Source organism: Oryzias melastigma, linkage group LG19 (genome assembly GCF_002922805.2).
Source record: "Oryzias melastigma strain HK-1 linkage group LG19, ASM292280v2, whole genome shotgun sequence".
NCBI lineage: Eukaryota > Metazoa > Chordata > Actinopteri > Beloniformes > Adrianichthyidae > Oryzias > Oryzias melastigma.
Window position 1 is genome coordinate 7,402,029 of NC_050530.1, and position 24,182 is coordinate 7,426,210.

A 24,182-nucleotide genomic window follows, 5' to 3' on the forward strand; every position below is an offset into this window, starting at 1 on the left:
GCCAAATTTTAAATGATTCATTCCTGTAATCTTCACAGAAAAAATAATATGAAAACTTTTTTTAAAGGTGGATATATATATATATATATATATATATATATATATAGGATTACTTGAAATAGATTAATAGCTGAAGATGCTTAAATTCTTAGCTGAAAACACTGAAGTTGATAGCTGAAAACGCTGAAGTTGATATCTGAAAAACACTGAAGATGATAGCTGAAAACGCTGAAGTTGATAGCTGAAAACGCTGAAGATGACAGCTGAAAACGTTGAAGATGATAGCTGAAAACGCTGAAGATGACAGCTGAAAACGCTGAAGTTGATAGCTGAAAACACTGAAGATGACAGCTGAAAACGCTGAAGTTGATAGCTGAAAACGCTGAAGTTGATAGGTGAAAACACTGAAGACGATAGCTAAAAACACTGAAAATGATAGCTGAAAACACTGAAGATGACAGCTGAAAACGCTGAAGACGATAGCTGAAGACACTGAAGATGATAGCTGAAAATACTGAAGATGATAGCTAAAAACGCTGAAGATAATAGCTAAAAATGCTGAAGTTGATAGCTAAAAACACTGAGAATGATAGCTGAAAACACTGAAGATGATAGCTGAAAACGCTGAAGATGATAGCTGAAAACACTGAAGACGATAGCTGAAAACGCTGAAGATGATAGCTGAAAACACTGAAGACGATAGCTGAAAACGCTGAAGATGATAGCTTAAAACACTCAAGACGATAGCTGAAAACGCTGAAGACGATAGCTGAAAACACTGAAGATGATAGCTGAAAACGCTGAAGCTGAAACTTAGCTATAAAACTAATGAAGTGCCAAATTAGCCAAAAAAACAAATACATTCTAAATTTGTATTTGTCAAAACAGCTAGCATAAAGCTAGAATATTAGCTAAAGTATAAATTAGCCTAAAAAACTAGATAAAATGTCTAATTTTGCCAAAACAGTTGGCTTCGGGGGTTCAGGCCAAATGTGGAGGAGGGCCAGATACGGCCCCCGGGCCGCAGTTTGGAAACCCTTCATTACACCAATGGTATGGAGCGCTTTGTGTCATTGACCAATCACTGAAGCAATTTAATGCTAGATGCCTGTTTAAAAAAAATTGGATTCTCCCAGAGCGTGTGGGAGGAGTTTCCGTCCATTCATCCATCCATCCATCCATCCATCCATCTATCCTATTCAAATATTATAAAATATTCTAAACATATTTTTTTAATGCGGGCAGTTCAAGGGTTAAAGCAACTTATTTTATTATTTTTCAGAAGAAAAAAATATTTCGAACATTTTAGTAATAGAGGATTCCATTTTTGTCCAGGTTAAAATATAAGTAATTCTCATAAGGTCAATGGTTTTTCAAATGGAAATTTGAAAAATTGCATTAATATTCATTGGAATTGTCTCCATTCATAAATTCTAGATTCGGTTGAAGTGTTTTGGAAGCCCAACACACAGCATTATCATACTGTGTAATGAATGCATTTACCTGCTGTCTAAATGAAACTTCCCCAGATCACCGGCCAGGATCCGATAGGTGACTTCACCGTTCTGACCCGCGTCTGGATCAACTGCAGTCAGCTGGAGCAAAGCAGACAAAAGCATGTCAACAATTGCACTTATGGGTTCCAAAAAGTGATCAGAGCTGTGCGCTTTTCCCAGTGAGCACCTGTAACACAGTTTCCCCTGGCAGCATGTTGGTGAACAGGTTGATGCTGTACGAGACGTTGGAAAAGGTCGGCGTGTTGTCGTTAGCGTCCAGCACTGAAACGGTGACTGTGACGGGAGCACTCTGCTGCACGCCATCAGATGCCAGAAGCTGCAGAAAAAAAAAAAAAAATCAATAGAAGAAGAGCAGAGACACATAATGATCCTTCTGAGAGAAAAAAAGAAATAAAGAGCTGTGATCTTTACAATCTCAGTAATGGAGGTTGGGCGCTCTGTGCATTAGATACACCCTGGAGATGCAGGTCAATGTCACTAACAATTTCATCTTCTGAGTCACTTTTGGCCAAACTGAGACATGCATTTCCTGACATTTAGAAGGATTCTGCAAATATAAAGATTCTGGACTAATATATGGCACCACATTGGACCGCACACCTCCTCTCGCCATCGTGCCGCCAGGCTGGGCCTGTCAGATAACAGACTGCTGTATGAAGCAACAGCGCTTTAAATCACGAGGGGAAGCAGATGTATTGAGATGCTGTGCTTGGCAAAGGGCAGTCTCTCCATGCCGTGCCAATAAAATGCTGTTGAATTAGACGACTTGGAATAAGACAGAAAACAAAAGGAGAAGGAGGGGGGACGGCAGAACAAAGAGAGAACTACAACAAAAAAGTAGGAGGACAGCAAAGGGAGCAGGTGATGAGAAAGAAGAGTAAACAGATGGAGGAAGAGGGAAAGTGCAATCTAATACGACATTTTTACATCACCGATCTCAGCCAGGTAACCCTCCTAAATACATAGACTTAAAAAAAATACATTTCAATAGATTTCAAAGGGTGCTACCTTCATCCTTTTACAATATTTAAGCATGTTGTCCTCAATGGTTCTCGACTGAGTTGGTTCTAGACTTGATATAAGAAAAATATTCCACCAGTTTATCCAAACAAATCTCATCACTTAGGAATAAGAATGACAGTTTTAAGGATGTTGTCGTTTAAGACGAATATTTTCACACATTATTCATAAAAGTCAGGCTAGTGGACGGCTAACTAACTATGTTATAAACAAAGCTAGCAGACTGCTCACTAGTTTTGCTAAAACAAAGCTAGTTAAAAACAAAGCTAGTTAGCAGTCCGATAGCTTTGTTTTTTTTTTTTACCAACCATGTCAAAAACAAAGCTAGCGGGCCGCTAACAATGTTAAAACCAAAGGTAGCGGACTCATCACCAACTATGTTATAAACAAAGCTAGTCAACCAAGAGCTATGTTAAAAACAAAACTAACAGGCTGCTAACTAACTATGTTAAAAACTAAGCTAACAGGCTGCTAACTAACTATGTTAAAAACTAAGCTAACAGGCTGATAACTAACTATGTTAACAACAAAGCCAGTGAGCTGCTAACTATGTTTAAAAAAAGCTAGTGAACCGATAGCTATGTTATAAACAAAGCTAGCAGACTGCTAACAAACTATGTTAAAAACAAAGCCTCGTTTTCAGTGACTGGTCCAGTACGCTACACTCCAGTTCGATCCGGTATTTTGAGCATTTCCATTGTTAAATGGACCCATTAAACAGTTCCGACCCGTACCTCTTGAACCCCTCATCTGTTGTAGGTCCATAGAAAAATAGAACGGGACGGTTTGATCAACTAGTAGCCACTAGTTTATTGGCAGAAAATGATGACGACATTAGAAGGCACCAATATAGCGCTAAGCTAGCATTTCCGCTTACCAATTTACGGCAGTATTCTTCTTAGCCGCCCACAATCTTTTTTCAAACAACATTAAATTTCTGTTATAAACAATGTAGAAAAAGAAAAGAAATAAAAAGACGAGCTGCTGGATGACCTCTATTGTTATTACTTTTTTAGTGGTCGTACTACAAGGACGCTAGCGGTCTACACCAAACAGGTCTGAAAACAAATCGCTCATTAGAAGTGAGGCTTAACTGAGTAGAAATACTTGCCAGAATCGACTGGTCTGAACCATACTACTCCTTACAGTACCGGACCATACTGAGAACCAGACCAAGTGAGTGTGACGTCCCCCATTACTTACTTCTGGCTCCAAAAAATGATGTCAGTTTAGTCGCCATTTTTCTGTTGGAACCAGAAATCGCCGTTGTACAATTCTCACATTGTCCACGTTTGTAACGTTGCTCTTCCATGATAGAAGCATGATATTTATCATTCGCCGATGTGTGAAGATGTCAGTTGAAGGTTTCAGCTGACAGGTTTTTCGTGAAAATGGTTTTGAGGTGTTCAAAATGACACATTCTTAAATGCCTGTAAATTCAGGTTCTTCGAGCAGAATCCTTTAGGTAATATCCTATAGGTCCAGCAAATAACAATATATGGTTAAAACTAGAGCTGTCAGGCGATTAAAAATTTTAATCGCGATTAATCGCATTGTCCTGAGTTAACTCGCGATTAATCGCAAATTTACATTTGGCCATTTTTTTTAGGAAAAAATGTGTGTTTCGTGGAATTTAGCAGTTCTACATTAATTATGAAAACAAGAATGGCAGTATTAATAGTTTTCATCAGAAATACTTTATTTTGTAACATTGTATTGAGATAAACTTTCTTAACAATAAAAGGCTGTAACATAAAATGCCTAACAAAAGCCCAAGTGCAAGTGAAGGGCATTTTAAATTCAAAACTTCAATCAACGTTCAGTAAAATAAAATAAAAAACATCAAAAATAAAATTTCCATAACACTTTCATGTTCATTTTTTGTCAGGACCAAATCTTTTCCTCCTCTGCTGAACTACAGTAATAAATGAAATAGAGATTTATCATTTCCAATGAACTTTTGTTTTTTAAAACATTAAAGACTGAGAAAAGCGGGATACACTGTGGATAGACAGACAGACAGACAGACAGACCGCTATGCTGGGGTTGGATAACGCTTAAACCTCCATAACATTTAAAACGTCCCCCGGTCCGCTTGCTGTTCAGAACGTCGGGGGTCCGCAGCTCTCGGGACGCGGCGCCGGATGCGAGCCGGTACCACCAGACGTGGTACTGGACGCGAACCGGAGCCGGGTTAGGGTGCAGGAGCTCTCCAGGTCCTAGCGCCGGCCGGTTTTAGCTCGCAGCTCGGTGGTTGGAGACCCGCCCGTGATCTAGTGAGAGCAGCCGGTGAGTTGGAGGGCGGGACGCCCGCGCGCGCGGTATGGAAAGGCACGTATGAGAAAATCCGCGATTAATGCGTCAAAAAAATTGTCGGCGTCAAGCACGTGTCAGAATAATGCGTTTTTAACGCGACAAATCTGACAGCCCTAGTTAAAACTAAAAAATGTTGAAATAAACTGTATAAGCCAAACAACTGGGAACATTTAGTGCAAAACAGCCATTGATTAATCTAACTCTTAAATGCTAGAGTTAGATTTCACCTCAAATATTCATTGGATCTATAACTGTTTCTCCATTGAGCTGCTGTCTGCCATGTTGGTTTCTCTCATTTACAGGTGAAGAAAAATCTTTTGTTCAGTTGATTCAAGGTTGTTTGGTAATACATTAAAGTACAAGTCCAGCTAAAGTGAGATGCAACATCTTGGATCCGGTTGGCCTTCAACTCCAAAACAACAATTTTCTTATTTCTTCTATTACTTCTCTTCATACAAAAGCTTCAAAAACTTACAGTTTACAGTGAGTGGAATTTTGCACACTAAATACACATTGTCTGCATTTTTTTTCTTTGAAATATCTTCTGGCGTAGAATGAAAGCTGCTTTGATTTCAACAAGTCTATGGCAATATCAAAGAAAATTACACACCCCCACAGCCCAACACACATACATACATATATACATAAATATATATATATATATATATATATGTATATTAGGGCCGTGAAGCTGGAAAAAATTGATTGCGATTACTTTTTTGCAACAGTATTTTGTCGGCCACTTATTATCTGTGAATAATCACGATATGAAATTACAAACAAAACTTTACATTTATAACGTTTATTTTTATTAAGTGTTGTCAATCGATTAAAAAAAATAAAGTAATTATTTGCAATCTGGAAAAAAAAAAAATCCCGATTAGTCGCGGTTACTTTTTTGCAATAGTATTTGCAGACCACTTATTATCTGTGAATAATCAAGATATGAAATCACAGACAAAACTTTACATTTAGAACGTTTATTTTTAATTAGTGCTGTCAACTGATTAAAAATATATATATATTTAATCGCAAAATTTAAAAATCGCAATTAATCACGATTATTTATGGTATTATTTATGGTTTTTACGGACCACTAATTATCTGTAAATAATCACATTATGAAATCAATAACAAAACTGTACATTTAGAACATTTATTTTTAGCTAGTGCTGTCAATCTAAAAATAGAAAATAAAAAAATTACTAATTAATCGAAATCTGGAAAAAAATCAAGATTAATCTTTTTTGGTTACAATATTTTGCAACCACACTTATGTGCGAAAAATCACAATATGAAATCACACACAAATCTATAATATAACGTTTAGTTTTAATTAGTGCCATCAATCAATTAACAAAAAAAAGACTAAATTATTGGCAAACCTGAATCACGATTAATCGCAATTAATTGTTGTACTAGGTAAATTTATAGAACAAAATGTAAAAATATAATTGAGTGCATTAAAGTCCATATATGTATATGTATATATATATATATATATTTTTTTTAATTAGGAAGGTTTTTAAGAAATATTCTTAATTGTAAAAAATATATCTATATTCAACAATTACGTTTACTTCTCAGACCAAACGGTCAGATTCCTGTTGTTTCCAAATATTCCTGCCTCCATGTGTTTAGATACATCGGGGCATCATAGGAGATATTCAAACATTGATTTTCCTAAAGAGAAAAAAAAAAAACCCAGATGCCTGCAGGGCTATATGTGCATAATTAAACAAGCGAAGCAGATGAGCCACAAAATGAGGGAAACTGTTTAAACCTGGAGGGTTTTAATTACTGAGTTCAGCACTGAGGGCAGTGAGTCCAGCCCTTAATATAATACAAAACTAAATCTAATATTTATGGAATAACAGCCAGAGACATTTTACAGACTTGAACGTAAGCTTTCCTCTCCCTCCCTCAAAGCAGCGTTAAAGCTTTTTGGAGATGTTCTTTTTTTATTCAATTAATCCCCCTTTTTCCTCCCTTAATGGCGGGTAAGTGGCAAGTGCAAAAAAAAAAAAAAAAAAAAATGTCAGCGGTTGCTGTTCTCTTTTCCCCTTGTTTGATTCCTCCTTTTGGAGGTTTACTTCTGGTGTGAATTTGGTCGATAGGAGGTACCGTGAACGTGTAGGAGTCCTGTGTCTCTCGGTCAACAGGCTGCACCAGCGTCAGATATCTTCTGATTCCAGAGGCGGACACAGAGAAGACGTCGGCGTAGCTGTCCAGAGAGAACTGGAGCTGAGGATCTCGAGTCTGTGGAGAAGAAACATTTCCTTTTTATGTAAATTAACAAAAAAAAGGTGAAAGTATAAGAAGAAATGGAAAAGAAGTGTGTGGCACCCTCAGTGATTGAGAGGCAATCCTCATCCGAGACATCCTCTGACATTACCTACACAGTCATCTCTTCTGTGTGTGTGTGCTTGTCCTGTGTGTGTGAGAAAGCTCCTCTCATTCCAGATAAGGCTGCCTCAGCAGGGTAAGGGTGCTGATAATATTGTCGATGTAGCTGCTGTGGATATTGAGTCGTAAATAATCAGGAGTGCACCCAAACACACACAGCTGTAAACACAAAGACATTCGCACACGCATGCATAAATAAAACGGAGGGACGATGCATGAACCCTATTAGGACTAATCATTATTGTTGGTGCTTCGTGCTGCAGGGAAGATCGGGGGGTTAGCAATATCCAAAATAACTCCATGTATTTCATCTGCCATAAAGCGCACTGGCTCGCTCAGACATTATCCTCCCTGAGCCGGCTCCCTGCCGGGCGGACACTTTTAGCGAGCAATGAACCAAAGCTTGTTTTGTCAAAATGTCTTCGCTTCATCTTAAACAAACTAAGCTCCCAGAAATGCATCAGCGATAACAATGCTGCAGCGCCGTAAATTCTGGAATTATTGCTGAGAGGTAATTTAGGAGGGAAATGGTTTTACTAGCAGATCCGCGGGGACATTAGAGAGGGCACTTCAAACACTGCAAACCAGGCACAACGCTGGGATTCACCCAAGCAAGAAAGCACCGGAGGAACGGGCACTGACGGGATAAGAGCTCGTTTCTCTGAGGCCTGTTCACATGCTGCTTTAGGGGTATATTATTGTTCAAATTCCTATAACTTAAATTATGTGTCGCAAAAAAATCCTCATTTTGGTATGGGAAAATTTGACATCAGAATATTTTTTAAAAGCAGGGGCGGAGCTACAAGGGGCCACTTAAGGTCTGGCTGAGGCTGGGTCGTATGGGGTTCAATTTGTGCCAAAAACATGTTTTTGCGTCCACTGTCCATGTCTACTGAACAAGTTTATTTAACATTTGTTTATATCTACTGAGCAATATCTTCTTTGTGTCCTGTGAAACGACCTAACAACGCTAGCAACCGTTGCTAAGAACTTTTCTGACGACTACAGCAAAAGCAGAAAACTGAAACATCACAAAGCTAATACAAAGCTATCACAAAAGAAGTGTGGAAGATATTGCTTAGTAGACGTTTAACTTTCATATTAAAGAAAATATCGACTTAGGGCCGCAATTCTGAGACCCTGTTTTAAATCAATATTTGTATAATATTAAGAAATCATCAGTACAAAAACTTCTCTAAGCTGTTTAATGATAATAAAATATTTTGGTCTTGTTGTGAAATGTCAGTATGAGGATATATTGGATTTTTTAAAGGGTAACCAAACAGTAAATCATGTTTTTTTTGGCTGTTGACCTCTAGAAATGAGGTTTTAAAAGTGCTGAATTCTTGAAATTATAGTCTAAACCAGTCTGTGTGCTGCCCCCTACAGGTTGAAACGAGGTATTACAGCTGAATTTTTTGATTGGTCAACTGGTGTAAGTTTCACGTCATCACGCTCTGCAGCTCCAGTATAGAAGCCCCGCCCATCTTTGATTCGGTAACAGTGGTCGTTATCGTGTTAGCTTTAGCATAGCTCGTAGGTGTATAGCAGGGGTCCCCAACTGGCGGACCGCGGTCCGGGTCCGGACCCCGAGACCATTTTATCCGGACCGCCAAGCATTTTTAATAAAAAATAAATCCAGCAAACTCATCCTGGTGATGGAATTTCCAATAAATGCTTTGCGCTGGATTGTTATGGCTAACACGTTAGCCTTTATTAGTTATGATGCTAGCATCATTTTACCACCTTTTTTATTACTGTCTTACATTAGTAAAATCCCCTGTAGCTAAAAGAACTGCTGTTTTAATATTCATGGCATTTGCCCCCTTCTGCCACCATATAAAATGTTCTAGCTAAAACTGATGGAAAAAAATATGTTTTTGGTCTTTTTAACATGCTTTGGTGGCATTTTTCTGATGATGAAAGACATAAATGAAGAATTTTAAGCTCAAATTTGCATTTGAGAATGTATTTTTTTCTAATTCTATGGAGTTAAATTGAGGCAAATATTATTTGAAAGCCACATAAAACAAAATAAAAAAAAATATTTGTGTTTGGCCAAACAAAATGTAAAATATATGAAACTTTTTGCTATTTTAAAATAAACGTAATTATTTTTAACTTCAAATGGTCTGTTTTTTTAAGTTTCAAAACAAAAAAAAAATAATTTCAAAACTTTTTTTTCAGTTTAAAACTTTTTTTTCACTTTTAACCCTTTTTTTTATTTGTTTATGATTCAGAAAATGTAAAAATCCAATTTAGCTTTATAAAATTGCTGTAAACTATGAAAAAAAGGACGTATTTGTGACGTGGAAAATACGCTGGATTGGCCACAAGCTTCCTGCTCTGAGATCTCAGCAAAGGGGAGGGGAAAGGGGGCGGCGTTGCTCCGCATCAACAGTCATGCCATTTGTACTATTGCCACTCTGCTGAAACTATTTTGAGATGCCTTTCTTTGTTAGCAAGAGATTTGGAAAAGAAAACGGTCCAAAAAAAAATTTTTTAAGAGATACTGAAATAAGCCAGATTTCTACTAAAACTAGCCGAAATATGACACTGGAGAGATTTGATTGGTCATTTCACTTCAATGTGCTCATTTCTGAGGTACTATCATGCTGAAGAACAAATTTACAGAAAATGTTGAAGAAGCATCATGTAGAAAATTGATTTTCTACATGCAGATTTAACAGGTACCTACAGGCGTCTGATTTTTAGTCAGCTGTATGAACAAATACATAAACAAAAAGACATTAATTAAGTAAATGAATTAGGCCGTCGACACAGTTCAATCTTCGTCCTTACCTCCTCTACATCGTTATCCAGACCTATGATGACAAGAGGAGCAGACAGGCTGGAGTTACTTGCTATTGTGGTTCCTACAGGTGATGCTTCGCTGATGTATCCATGGTAACTGGTCTCCAGGAAGTAGGGCGCCTGATTGTTTTTATCCAGAACCTCAATTTGGAGATTGGCGAAAGCTGGCAAGGGGTGGCCGTTGTCTTGCTCGGCCTACAAGGAGGGAGAAGAGTGCCATTGATCTGTTCTGATGTAAATCTTTGACCCGCCACAAAATGTGTTGCTCTGCTTCAACACAACACTGCTGGAGTTTGTTTTTATATATATTGTTTGAGGTGAAAAAAGCAAGAAGCTGCTGTGAGATCAGACAGAAAGTTGCTGCTTGTTGAAAACTTCAAGAACAAGAAAAAACTCAAGATATCAGATTAGAAAAGTCAGATGAATTAGTTTAGATGGATTAAAATAGTAAAGGTTAATGATATTCTTTGTCAAACCACCACAGGAGTTGTTCTTTCTTTGACTGGAACTTGAACATTTCTGACCCTACAGGGTTTGTTTTTTTGTTTGTTTGTTTGGCTCTCTATTCCAGATTAGTAACATTCAATTACTATGTTCATTACATTTGTTTCATTCTCACACTTTATGTGTGCGATAAACATTTCACTCTCCATAAAATGACCCCACAGGCCATCTGCACAAAACAGCCAATTAAGAGCAAAACTCACATTTGACCCATACAGTGATTTCTAGTGGCTATAGTTATGGAGCGATTAGTGAAGCTGTGGGTGGATGGACGCATTAACAATGCAATATACTTCAGACACAGACAACTGCTTTCTTTTTTTAATTCAAAGAGTGCATAAATGTGAAAAGTATTTATATATTTGTCTTTTTAAAGACCCAATCTCCCAAAAATTGTGTTTTTTGAGTTTTTAGCATGTTTTTGCTACACAATCTCACTCCCAACTTGTCATATATGGACGTATGGACCCCCCTTTCCTGTGATTTCTGTTAAAGGTTTAAATATTTCTGTTGTTAAGGGTTCAAAAAGAGGTAAAAAAACGAGATTGCCAGTTCAATTCTTCTTTTCCAACGAAAAAACTAAATTATTTTTCGAATAAAATGGAGGGGGTGAATTTCCGAGCAATTGAATTTAAATAAAACAGACAGACCTCTGCTTTGAGTCAGTTTTTTCCTCTTCTTCCTATCTTTTTTTAACTTTAAGGTGTTCCTGAGGGCTTGTTTTGCTTCTTTTTTCATTCTTAAAGTTTTAAAGAAGCACTAACTCCTCCTCTTTCTCCTCCTCTTCCCCTACGACAGGGGGCTGCGTCAGGCAAAGTTATTGATTATGTCAAACTTTTGAGCTATTTTACTTATGGTTTTAATTATTACATTTTTTTAACATATTACACAAAATGAGTGGTGTGTCAATCTGTAAAAAAAGAAAAAAAAAATCATCGGAATTTGGTGCCCCCTCTAACAGATGACGCACAGGCGACCGCCTAGCTTGCCTATGTCCAGGCCCGGCCCTGCCCCAAAGCTTCTCTTTTTGATGAGTTGGGTTCCCCAAGTTGTAGTTTTTGGACAACCTGGCTGTCCTCATTAAATCACGGGTCCCCAACCCTTGGTACCTGATACAGAACCGGTACCGGGTTAGGGTACCGGTATCAGTGCCGAATTAGGGACCCCTAATTAGCGTATGTCGTCTTCAGACCAGTACAAGTTTGTGGTCCGCAGGTTGGGGACCCCTGATTTAATGGGAACGGCCAGAACCTCAAAAAACAATAAGTTTGGGACACCCATTACGTCAAAAAGTGGCGCGGAGGGGGACCAAACCATACGTCCATATATGACGAGTAGGAAGTGAGAAAGCGTTGGTCTTTGAGGCGTTTTTCTAATGAAGGAGGACATATATAAAGAAAATTAAGCTTAGAATTGAATTTTTGAGCATTTCTTTATTCCAATCGGTGAGTCAGGAGCAGACAGAAAATTCAGTTTGACGTAGAGAATAGGCTGAGGGGGCCACAAGTTCGCTGCTTCGCTCCATTCTGATTCATAACAGGATTTTCTGCATTATAAAGTGCACTTTAAAGCCTTAATACTTTATTAAAGCAACAGTGAGCCTTTAACCCTTTAGCACCTGAGGCGTCGCCGGTGACGCTTAAACACAAAATCTTTAACATACTGTAATGTTTTCATCGTTAACGTGATCAACGTAATTCCAGTAGATTCTGAAGGAGAAAAGAGGCGTGATGAACACTAACTCCAGTGTTTAAAGGGTTGAATTCAGAGTTAATTCTGGTTGTGTTTACTAATGTCCGTCTGTTTTTGAACAAGTTACAAACAAGGCTAGGAGTTATCGTAAATATGGTAAAGTTGCTAATATGTAGGCCTATTTTTATACATGTTACTAACTTAGTGGTTTAAGTCTGTTTTTTTATATGTTGCAAACAAGGTTGAGAATTATTGTGGTTACGCTGTGTGTAAGCCGAGTCAGACTTTGTTTTTATTCGTTTTACTAAAAATGTTGGAAGTTAGCGTAGTCACAGTAACATTTAGCATTTAACTACAATAAACTCATAAAATTTTGAAAAGGTCGTGAATTTATGATAAAAAAAAGTTATAATTTCATGAAAATAAATGTAAAAAAATTATTAGAAAAAAATTATAAATAAAAAAATAATTTATGAGAAAAAAGTTATAATTTCACGTAAATAAATTTGAAAAATTATTAGAAAAAATATCAAATAAAAAAAGAAATTATGAGAAAAAAGTTGTAATTTCACGAAAATAAACTTGAAAAAAATGATAAGAAAAAGTTACAATTAGAAAAATAATAATAATTTCTGAGGAAAAATTATAATTTCATGAAAATAAACGTGAAAAAATTGTTAGAAAAAAATTACAAATAAAAAAAAGAAATTATGAGAAAAAAGTTGTAATTTCACAAAAATAAACTTGAAAAAAATGATAAGAAAAAAGTTACAATTAAAAAAATAATAATAATTTATGAGAAAAAAGTTGTAATTTCATGAATATAAACCTGTAAAATTATAATTTTTATAAACTCCTAAAATTCTGACATGAATTTCTAATGAACTACTGCCGCTCTACAGAAACAATGTCCTAGAAAATGACAGTTTTTAAAAATTTTGGCTAGAAACTAAAAAATTTGGCTAAAAACGACACTGAGATTGCTTTTACCATAAATAAAAATATGATGGGAGTGGGTCTTTGAATCATTTTATAAAAATTAAAGTTTACAGGAAAAGAAGAGACGACGAAAAGGAATAAAAACCCAAGATTTCCATAAGCCGCTTTTGTATTAGGCTTTTCGTTGTATTTTATAATCTTGTTGGGGCTCTAGAAATGATATACTCTCTAAACAGCCAAATTCATCCTCAACTCCAGCAGAAAGATTCTTCTGTGTGGAAATTCCATTTTCATTTTCATCAGAGCAGAACCGTTCTGTTTCTGGTGGTGTCATTCCAATTTCCCCAATAAAAAAGAAAAGAAAACGCAATTTGTTTGACTAAAAGTTGCTAAAATGTAACATTATTGGGACTTTTGTAAAAAGCCAGCAAGTATCTCTGATGTAAAGTGGATAAATGGGTTATGTCGTGAGCCTCTCACCTTAATGACCAGGTCAAACCTGCGATAGAGTTCTCGGTCGATGGGTTTGAGCAGCAGCAGTTCTGCTGAGGTTCTGTTCAGGCTGAAGTACTCGGCATAAGAACCTGGTTTTCCTGAAAGAGGGGGAGCAACAAAAAGGCAGAAGAGTGCAAAAAAAAAAAAAAAAAAAACATCAGTAATTGCTTTAAGAATCAATATATCTTTGCTGGTTGTCCTTACAAAGTACAGACATGAGGGGAGGGCGGGGCTAATGCTCCCCGCACTCTCATCTTGGCTTCTCCAGATGGAGATGGACGCCCGACCCCAACCACCCCCCCGCATTCATACTGTATATGGTGCTTTGAAATGCTGCATTGTTCAGTGGGGAAATCAAGTTGTGGAGAGCGGAGCAGCAGCACAACCACACGTCTCGAGTGTGCACTTCCCCGCGCGTGTGTTACTTCTTTTACAGCCGGCATTGATTTGAAGAGCAGACGGACACACGGCCGGCGTGTTTGTGCGGCTCGCTCTAATTCCCGACTCTTTACGTGCAGGCCCTTTGGTCGTTACCCATAACCATCAGTTTTCGGCACACACTTTTGATTAATTTTTCAGAATCCCGGGGGGAGTTTGTCTTCAACTGTAGCCTGTCAGCGTCTGATACACAGACGGGAGATTGAATGGCGGCTTTGGGATGTGCCAGAATGATGACTCATAAATGCAAAGTATCCAATTAAATAAAGCAAATGTGAAGAAATGTAGCTATTATGAAGTGTGTAATTTAACCAATTAAATGATATTTTCCTCTTTGACAAACTAAGGAAACTTAGTATCAGTTAAGTGGCGAGTTTAGTTGTGTATAAGTCAATTAAAAGTAAATAAAACATTAGAGAAACATTGAAATTAAATATTAAAGGAAATATGAAAGGTGAAGGTAAAAAGAATCAAATAAAAAAGTGGGTGTTTCAGACAGGGGGCGGAGCTACAGGGGAACCAAAGGGGCACTTGACACCCGTTTCACCACTAGAAAAAGTTTAAAATACTATTTTTGATGCATCTCACCCAGAAATGAGTAAATTTAAGTAGCTAAAATTGAATCAGACCTAATCATAAGTGACCCTTTACAGATTTTCAGGACTATTTTACCAACTTAAAATGCTTAGTTTTTTTTTAAAAGATAGAAAACCGTTTCATAATCTAATGATCTTTAATTCTGGCTGAGCTCTTTAGCCCCAAAGACAATATCTCGGGTCGTGGTTTTGGATTTACGATACTAAATTTACCGACTGGAAACACAACAATTAAAAAAAAAAAAATCACATTTATCAAAAAAAAAAAACTTGGAGGAGGTGCTTTTTGAGGCATATCGAAATATACATATTTCACAAAAAAGGAGATAACTGAGTCAGGTGACCAGCAGGGAAAAAGACGCCGACGTCTCCTTTGATAGACGAGGATGAGCACTAGTGTAGTGGCAGAAATTTGAATGTATCTGCTGTCAATCAAAGTATTGGTCACATCTGATGACATATTTCTGAATGACTTATTGTTGGTTTGTGTTTATTTGCATAATTATGATTAAATTGAATCAGTGTAATTGCGAAATTGTTTTTTTTGACATTTGTAGAATTTTAATAAAGTTTTGTGACTGTGTGATGGAAACTCTAGAGTCTGATGAAGTGGAATTTACTTAACTGACATTTTAATGGTACCGACTATTTTATTGATTTGTACCAGTGGATGATGTTTGTGTTGTTCCCGCCCTGATAATCTGAGCTAAAGATACGAGCAACGCAGGAAGAGTTTCAGCGATCGGATCACATTTACTTAAAGTCAAAGTCTTGTTTCTGTGTCACAATCCGGTGTTTCAACAAATTCACGTTGGCAGGTGTGTTTGCATGAAAATGATAATCACTGTTGTGCTGTCAACATCAGGGCCAGAACAGACAAAAGCCAGTCTCAACTGTGGTAAACAAGGCTTGTGTTCAACAACTAATAATTAGAGTGGCTTTTGACGGGGGGGTTGTGATGTCCCAGCGGTCTGGTACGAGCGGAAATCTCCTCCTAGTCTGAGGTGCCAACAGACTTTGAAATACACATTTATTGGGAAATGTTACTGCCAAAACGAGGATTAAAGAGCGCCTTTTTCCATTTTTTGGGTCAAATTGAATTTACTTTTTGTGTTCTTTACTAACTTGTGTTTTATAATGTACCTACATTGTTGGTTGTAACTCCATTGACCCCAATAGAGCCTTAAAAGGACAACCGTACATTTCTTAAGAATGCTTATACAATGTATCTTTACAAGAAGACTTAAAGGACTTTAATTATGGCTTGTTTTGTTTCTTTATTGCTTTGTTCTAAATTATCAACTAGGATTTTTTTAAACTGATTATTTTTGGTAAAATGCAATTAAAATGTTTGTTTTAATAAATACAGTATTGTATTTTATAAAGCAAAATTATTTTCCGTTTTATTAAACAACGGGTGTCAGAGCCACCATTAAAAGAGAATAAAAGGTGTAAGGTAAAGTCTTTAAAGTTCAAGAATAAAAATCTACATTTAACTAAAATTATCATATACAATTCGGAGAAAAAGTCATTATATCACAAAAATTACATCATGGAATTATAAGAAAATAATCACAATAAAAAAAACGCATTAAATTGACGAAAAAAGTTGTAATTTTATGAAAATAAAGTTGAAAAACGACAAGAAAAAAGCTGCAATTCTTATAAACTCATAAAAACATTAGAAAAATATTTATACCTTTATGAAAATAAAATTATAAAACTATTAGTAAAAAGTAAAATAAAGTTGTGAAATTATGAGAAAAAAAATGATTTCACTGAAATAAAATTGTAAATTTATAAGACAAAAAAAATGCAATTTTTTCAAGAATAAATGAAGTAAAAAGTTGTAACTTAATGAAAATAAAGCTGTAAAAATTATGAAAAAATAGGTGTTTTATGAAAAAAAAGTTGTAGAGTTATGACAAAAAGTTGTAATTTTACAAACATATACATGTAAATTACTATAAAAATAAAAACCTTTTAATAACAAACTCAGACATTTATTAAAAAAAGTTTTATAGGAATAAATTTGTAAACTCATGAGGAAAAAATTATTAATTTTTACAGGAAAAAGCTATTCTTTATTCTTTAAATTCACTTCTTTATGGCTCAAACATCTTTTTCTGAAGAGTCTTCTTCCTTGTTTTATCCTTATGTTTATAATAAAACAATGTGGACACACTAAAACACTCGTACCGCTATTGCTTTTTTTGTTGTTGTTTATGTTTCTCTTAGTAAACAAACTTCTGGCTCATACATTTATTATTTTATTCTCATGAATTCTCAACTTATAATTTGTTAAATTATACTTTTATTCTTGTAAAATAAGATTTTTTACCATAAAGTTACAACTATTTAACTTGTAAATTTACAACTTTTCTGTCATAGTTTGATGACTTTATTTTGGTAAATGTATTTTTTTCTACTATTTGACGGCCCTAATGCTTCATCGTATTTTTATGATATTTTGATATTTTAACAGCAAAAGAAAAAACATGTTTACGATGTGGGATAAAACGGTATAGTTTCGAAAGAGCATAAAAAACCATCTGACCGATGAGGATGGAGTACAGGATTCCCGGCCTGTCAGATGGAGGTTGAATGTTTCTGTCCTGGTCCACTGCTTGAATGGGTGGAGTCACATTGAGGGGGTTCACCTTATCCTAGAAATGTAGAAAAAAGAGGTTAAAAGAAACAAATCTGACCAATATTAAACTGAAAAAAACATATGTAAAAAGATATAATATTTATGTCAAACGTATGCTTATACAAAAGCAACAATTATTATATAAAGCACAAAAAAACATCACTGAAGTGAAAAAGTACATTTGTAGCAACATTGAAATTGACAAAGAAAATATTTGAGTAAGTGTTGGTGGTGTTTTGATTGCTTTATTGTCTAAATTTTAATTCCTATACAGATTATAATTTTACTTGGACATCTGACATCTAAGATTGGCAACTCTGTCCTCTGCTGAATTTTATTTTATTTTTCTCTTGGGCTCCAAGACTTTTTGCTCAAGATTCTGACATTAGCATGTTGGGTAGGAGGGCTTTCTGCAGGTTCTTTCCTTTTGACCAATCTTGTTTTCATTACTAGTGGAGCTCTTGACTGTGGATGGAAAAACAATTCTTAAAAAACAAAAAAGGTTTTCATCAACTAAATAACATTAACCACTTTATGCCATATGTTGCTAATTTGAAATGTAAAATATTACGCAGAAGACCATTTAATTTAGCATAAACTTGAAGGAAGAAAAACACTAACATATATATTTTATATATAAAATTAGATATCAAGTCAGGCATGAAAGGGGCTTAAAATAGAAATATTTTGCATGTTTTACCTATCTCCGATGTGTGGTTATATACTGGCATATATATATATATAGTTCTTTTTTATTTATATACTTTATTTACTATTTTCAACAAGTTAAGCTAGAAGTTCCCCAAAGATATTCAGTTGCCAATTTAATTGGAGCCTTTAAAGCTTTTCCAAACCACCTGCTTTTCCCTTTTTTCATCACAAACATGCAATTAAGAAACTAATCAAAAACATTTATCCAATGAATGGCTCAAAAGTCAGAAAAAAAGCAGCCAAATCTACAGAAAACATTGTTTTAACCAACAGTTTGAACCAGAAACACTATGTGCTCTCTGTACAGAAGGTCGCTGCACTTGCAGGGCAAACATCCCACACGAGTTCAGCACATGGAGTGTCAAATGTGATCAGACCAAAAAAAAGCCGAATGCATGTTGTTTGTGTAGCTTAAAGCACACAAACCCTCACACAGCAATTTACATGTGTGGCTCCATCCAATAGTGGCTTTTAAATGTACAATATGTGACTTAGACTGCTCTCTGTGCTGACCAGAATACAACATGCATGAAGTGCAGCAGCTACCCTTTATAAGAATATCAAACAACATCCAGCAGACAGTTCCCTGTACATGTGCTTGTACACACAATGTGCTACAACACTGGAGCGCTGCACCTGTCATGCAGCACTTATTATTTACAAGCAAGCACTGAGCTATCTCTGCTGCTGCCTGTCAGCCAAGAGGAGGCAGACGCAGGCAGAGATAAACTTAAGGCGAATAATGAGGTCGAACAAAAAGAGACGCAAATATGTAAAAGGGAGATTAATCTGTCAGGAGCTGAAGGGAACAGAGAAGCATGTAGGCAGCAAAGCAGATAGAGAAGATCTGGGTGAGACTTACAGGTCACCCAGAATGCAATCTGCAGACAGTCTGCTATCGACGTTTTAGACCCAACCTTGCATTGGATGAGAGGAAAAAGCACTGACAGCAGTGGAGGACTTTAAAATGAATCCTGGAGTGGTTGTCATTGTTCATGACATGAGTCACGTTCACTAAAACTCCAGGTGTTTAAACCATTTTGTGACCAAAACAAATTCTAACAAAATCTGGCTTTCATTTTATGGTCATTTCACAAATATGGCAGGTGTCAGATTTACTTCAAGCATTTGACCCAACTTTTTTCCTCTCAAGCAGAAAGGAAGAAAAGGAAACATATCCCTTCCCTGCTAATGACCTCCATGAGCACCGTGTTTGCTGAGCTGAGACCGATTCTCCCTCTGACGGTTCCCTCTGAGGAACACCTTCAGTTGCTGCAGGAATAGTAGCGTCCACCACACTGGCTTCATTGCGGCTCCACGATGCGGAAGTTTATTTTCTCTAAGTCCAGACCAAATGTTACATTTTTGAGGGAGACTCCAAGCAATGTCCCAAATCAGTGGCCAAAGGTCCAGATGGTCGGTACTTACATGGACATTTTTTCATACATCTCCCCTTTCACACAGAAATAGTGGAGCGACTATGCAACCCACCAAAGGCAAATGAAGCCAAAACACAGATCTAAATGGAAACTGAAGTCCTAAACTTTGAATCCCTAGTTAAGTCTCTAAAAGTTGTTTTTTTTTTTTTTTATTAAGGCTATTAAGGCTAAACTGTAGATTTTCACCTCTCCTTTTTCTAAAATGTCTCTAAATCTCATTCACCATCTGCTTTAACTTGTTCCCTTTTTAAACAGACATTTAAAGACCAACTCCGATAATATTTTTATCTATTTTCAAACTGCTCTCAGTGTCTTTTTTTATTATAATTATGCAGATACTTTACTTATTTTCGTCGAGACAGTAAAAAAAAAGCTCCCCTATTCCACCCCAACTCGAGTCAATGCGAGACAGGCTTCAAACTCAGTCACAAAGACACAGAAACACCGTGAAAGCGGCTGTCATCCAGACACGCCCTGTAGAGTGAGCCGTGGGGTCTAGCTCACATGTTTGACAGGCGGCGAGTAGCGAATTCGCTGTGTGGCGAAAGAGGGGCGGGCCACCGGTTTGCAGCTCGGAGGTTGGGCAGCTCTGATTTAATGGGGAAAGCCAGGACGTTAAAAAACAACAACAACACAAAACTTCATGTGGTAATATGTGACAACTTGGGAATGAAAACGTGTTGATGTGGGAAGATAAGGGCATCATTTTTTTATCAGTGAAGTACCGAAAATTACGCTGAAATTGAACCAAAACCAAAGAACTCCTTTGGCACTGGAACCGAATAAAACCCAATCGGTGCCCGACCCTAGCAGGAATGTTGGTACGGAGAAACCCCACCCCTCATTCCCATCCCCCATTCCCATCCCCCGCTATCTTACAGCCCTTCACATCCCAAACCTAATATTACTGTTGCGTCAAAAAAGCGAGCAGTATTATCCAGCAGCATAGTTTTAAAATCAGCTCAGACAAGGAAAACAAAGACGTCCATGGATCTAGGTGTCTAGAAAGGATGCATCAGAATGGAGTGGAGGAGGGACCCTGTGTCCTGCTGGTTGTACCTCCATCATTGCTGCAAGCTTTTTCCAACTTCGTCTCCTCCTGATTCACAACAATTTGAATTTTGATCGAAGTGGGTTTTTAATGCATATGCCAAGTTTTCTGTTGCCCTTTTTTATGGTGACTCAGTAAAAACCTCTGCTAAATAAATGGCTGTAAATGTCACTAAAATCTATTTTTTAAAGATTCTTCAAAATCCATTAGTCCAGTGTAACTTTTGCATCCATCTTCAACTCATTCGATCTTAGGATCTTGAATACCTTCACTGTCTACTGTATTAGGTGATTTATCCAACCCACCCAAAGCATTAAATTAGTCATTACGTCAATTACAAGAGGATAACTCAATACATAAAAATTAAAAAATAAGTAAATAATGAAAAATAAGAATCCACTGACCTGTGGCTATTCTGAAAGGGTAGGTATTAAAGGTTGATGTTTAAGACTGTGTAGGTCTGAAATCATGAGCTGCTCTGAAAGAATATACACGGTCATGCTTCACTCATGACCCAGATCAATCAACCAGAGACCAGGAGGTAGACCATCACACTCTAGAATGTGCACTAAACATTGAGTAGCTTCTGCTTTAAATAGGGATTTTGACTGTCTCAGAAAAGGAATAGTAGTTGTTTAGGACAGCCTGTACACCGTGTACCAAAAGGTAATTTTCATGTGCAGCTCTGACAGCAGCATCTGCATTACTTTGTTACAGTGTGCTTCACAGCTTATGGCGATGACACATGGGGTGTAGCTTAGCTGTGTCAGGAGCATTGCTGTTCTCACTGGTGTGTCATAGGGTTTGGATGATTATCCACAAGAATAAACATTCAAATCAACACCTGCCAAAGAAACATTTTTGGGGTGGATTATTCTTATGGTCTACCTCGACTTAGCAATGACAACATGTTGTGAAAAGATCCTTGACAATTATTTTTGATCTGAGTGAGCATAAGAATACAAACAAAAACCTAAACCCATACATGTCGGTGTATTTTCACTGAAAGGGTACGTTTTCGAGACTCGCTGACAATGACACAACAGTAAAACGGAGCCAGCGGAATTGTCAAAAGCAACAAGTATCAGGCAGCAATGAAAGGAACCACTTGAACCAAGAAACATCACGTCCATACACTTATTTTTATGTAAGAAGCACTTCCAGTACATGGGTAGTTCCTAAACACAGTCTGAGTATCCTCAGTAATCCTACAGATATTTTTTTTCTGCAAATGTATTGAAAATATGTTTATGACTCAGTCCTACTGCATACATCTCAAACATGGCAGACTATATGGCAGGTCTACCAAACAACTGTGATCTTTCCAATCCAACACCAGAGTTTCCAGTGTTAAAATAAATGTCACCTTTAGCTGTTGATGAAGTCGACACAATTCCAGTGGATTCTGAAGCAAAGAAAAACAGCTGTGCACCCATGTACAACACATTAGTTTAAATTAATCAAAGAGTTACAATATGTCAAAAAATGTGTTATTTAGGTGTCACCAATGACATCTCTGTGTTAAAGAATTTAAGGTATTTAAGGTATTTTAGGCTAATTCTGAGTCAAGCTAGTATTTTAGGAATGTACTAGCTTTTTTGGCTAGTTTGGCATGAACTAAAGATTTTAGAAGCAATTTGGACTTAAGCTAATATTGTAGCAACGTCCTAGCTCTTTCGGCTAATTTGGCATTTACTGAAATGTTTCAGGCTAACTCTGAGTCAAGCTAGTATTTTAGAAATGTGTTATCTTTTTTAGCTAATTTGGTATCTACTGAGATTTTTAGGCTAACTCTGAGTCAAGCTAGTATTTTAGGAATTTACTAGCTTTTTTGGCTAGTTTGGCATCTACTGAAGATTTTAGAAGCAATTTGGAGTTAAGCTAATATTGTAGCAACGTCCTAGCTATTTTGGCTAATTTGGCATTTATTGAAATTTTTTAGGCTAGCTCTGAGTCAAGCTAGTATTTTAGAAATGTGTTAGCTTTTTAGCTAATTTGGTATCTACTGAGATTTTTAGGCTAATTCTGAGTCAAGCTAGCATTTTAGGAATGTACTAGCTTTTTTGGCTAGTTTGGCATCTACTGAAGATTTTAGAACCAATTTGGAGTTAAGCTAATATTGTAGCAATGTCCTAGCTCTTTTGGCTAATTTGGCATTTACTGAGATTTTTTGGGGCAAATTTTTAGTTAAGCTAGTATTTTCATGACATAATTCAGCATCATCAGCAAACAGCTTCAGCAATTCAGCGACCACATTCAGCAAAAATCGCAGGTAAAGCAACTTCTCTAGTTTTACTGGTTAATAGTTAAAAGATTTTCTACTCAATAGTTGCGCTAATTTTACTTTATCACAGAAGTATTCTGCTTAAGCATTGAATGATACAATAAGGTTAATAGAATAAAACTAGGGACGAATTTTATACAATTTTAATTTTTTTTATGTGCTATAAAAGTGTCAGATGGAACTAGGTATCGACAGACATTCAAAATTTAATGATTCGGAATCTGATCGGGGCCAAAAAAAAAGAAGAAAAAAAAAATCTTATTAGTCCAGGAAGCAGTGCAGCAATGGCTGGGCAACCACACTTAATTAGTGACAGGTTGTGGGAGCTGAATCAGCTTCTTCTGCTGCTACAAATTCAAAGGATCCAAGATTTTCAATGGACCAGCTGACTCTGACATGTGGGCAGCATTTTGATGCGCATGTGTGTGCATTTCTGTGCATTCGACGGAGACCGAACTGCAGTGATGTTAGCCTCTAGAGCTTTGAGGCTTTCACAATTTATCAGTGTGATTGGGAATCAAACTATTCTATTACTTTCACTCTGCTCTTCACTCATTCCTCACTCCACTTCACTTTCCCATCTTTCTTGTATCACACAGGAATAGCAGCTTGTTGCTGTCTTTTTCATTTCTACCCGTGTCCTAAATAACACTGCCTCCAAATCCATTCTGCTCTCTGTTGGTCAATAAAATCGGTGAAAATACTTCTTCCAAGCAGCACACCAATTGATGGTACTCTACCATGACTGATTGAGAGAAATAATTATTGCTGCTGTAATAACTTTCCAAATAAATTGTTCAACAGCGATTTTGGCTTTGCAAAAATTCACCAACATTGGTGAAGTGGTTTCACTCTTTCACGAGGGCTACTTAAAGAATCCTCTGCAGGGACAATTTAGAAACAACTGGGATTGTTAAGTCAAAATAAAATTATATGAATTAGGCTATTACGTGCTCTGGGCTACACAACCTCTCTGACATTCAATTACTTTTTTTTTCGAAGCAAAAAAAGAAAATTAATCTAGAAAATTGTCATTCATGAGGCTGTCAGAGACAGGTGAAAAGGAGTGCAGATCAAACTCATGTTATTCTGGAAGTGTTTCACAGTTACAGAAACAATTTTAGCCTCTGAAACAATGTGAAAAAAATGAATTAATACAAAACAACACAAATTTGATGACACTGAAGACACCTTAAGCTGTGGACACACTGGGTATGTGACGTGCTATTTAGGGATCTTGAATGAGCGTTTAGCCCATTGTGTTCACACTGGACGAGCAGGGAGGGGCTTCTTCCTCTTTTTTTTACTGT

General features: G+C 36.7%; 1 protein-coding gene across 6 annotated transcripts in view; it reads right to left on the minus strand.

Moving 5' to 3' along the window:
• Positions 1-24,182, minus strand: part of LOC112154115 (protocadherin-15) — a 272,438-nt gene that overhangs the window by 128,882 nt on the left and 119,374 nt on the right. For 3 of the 6 annotated variants that reach the window (XM_024284766.2, XM_036217103.1, XM_024284765.2), the window contains exons 10-16: positions 17,295-17,403; positions 13,689-13,801; positions 10,062-10,268; positions 9,958-9,978; positions 6,978-7,112; positions 1,684-1,833; positions 1,504-1,595 (exon numbers count right to left, since the gene is read on the minus strand). In XM_024284766.2, coding sequence (XP_024140534.1) covers positions 1,504-1,595; positions 1,684-1,833; positions 6,978-7,112; positions 9,958-9,978; positions 10,062-10,268; positions 13,689-13,801; positions 17,295-17,403 — 827 coding nt within the window. The remainder of the gene's footprint in view (positions 1-1,503; positions 1,596-1,683; positions 1,834-6,977; positions 7,113-9,957; positions 9,979-10,061; positions 10,269-13,688; positions 13,802-17,294; positions 17,404-24,182) is intronic. The other 3 variants (XR_004949742.1, XR_002920601.2, XM_036217104.1) reach the window with 1 other exon arrangement.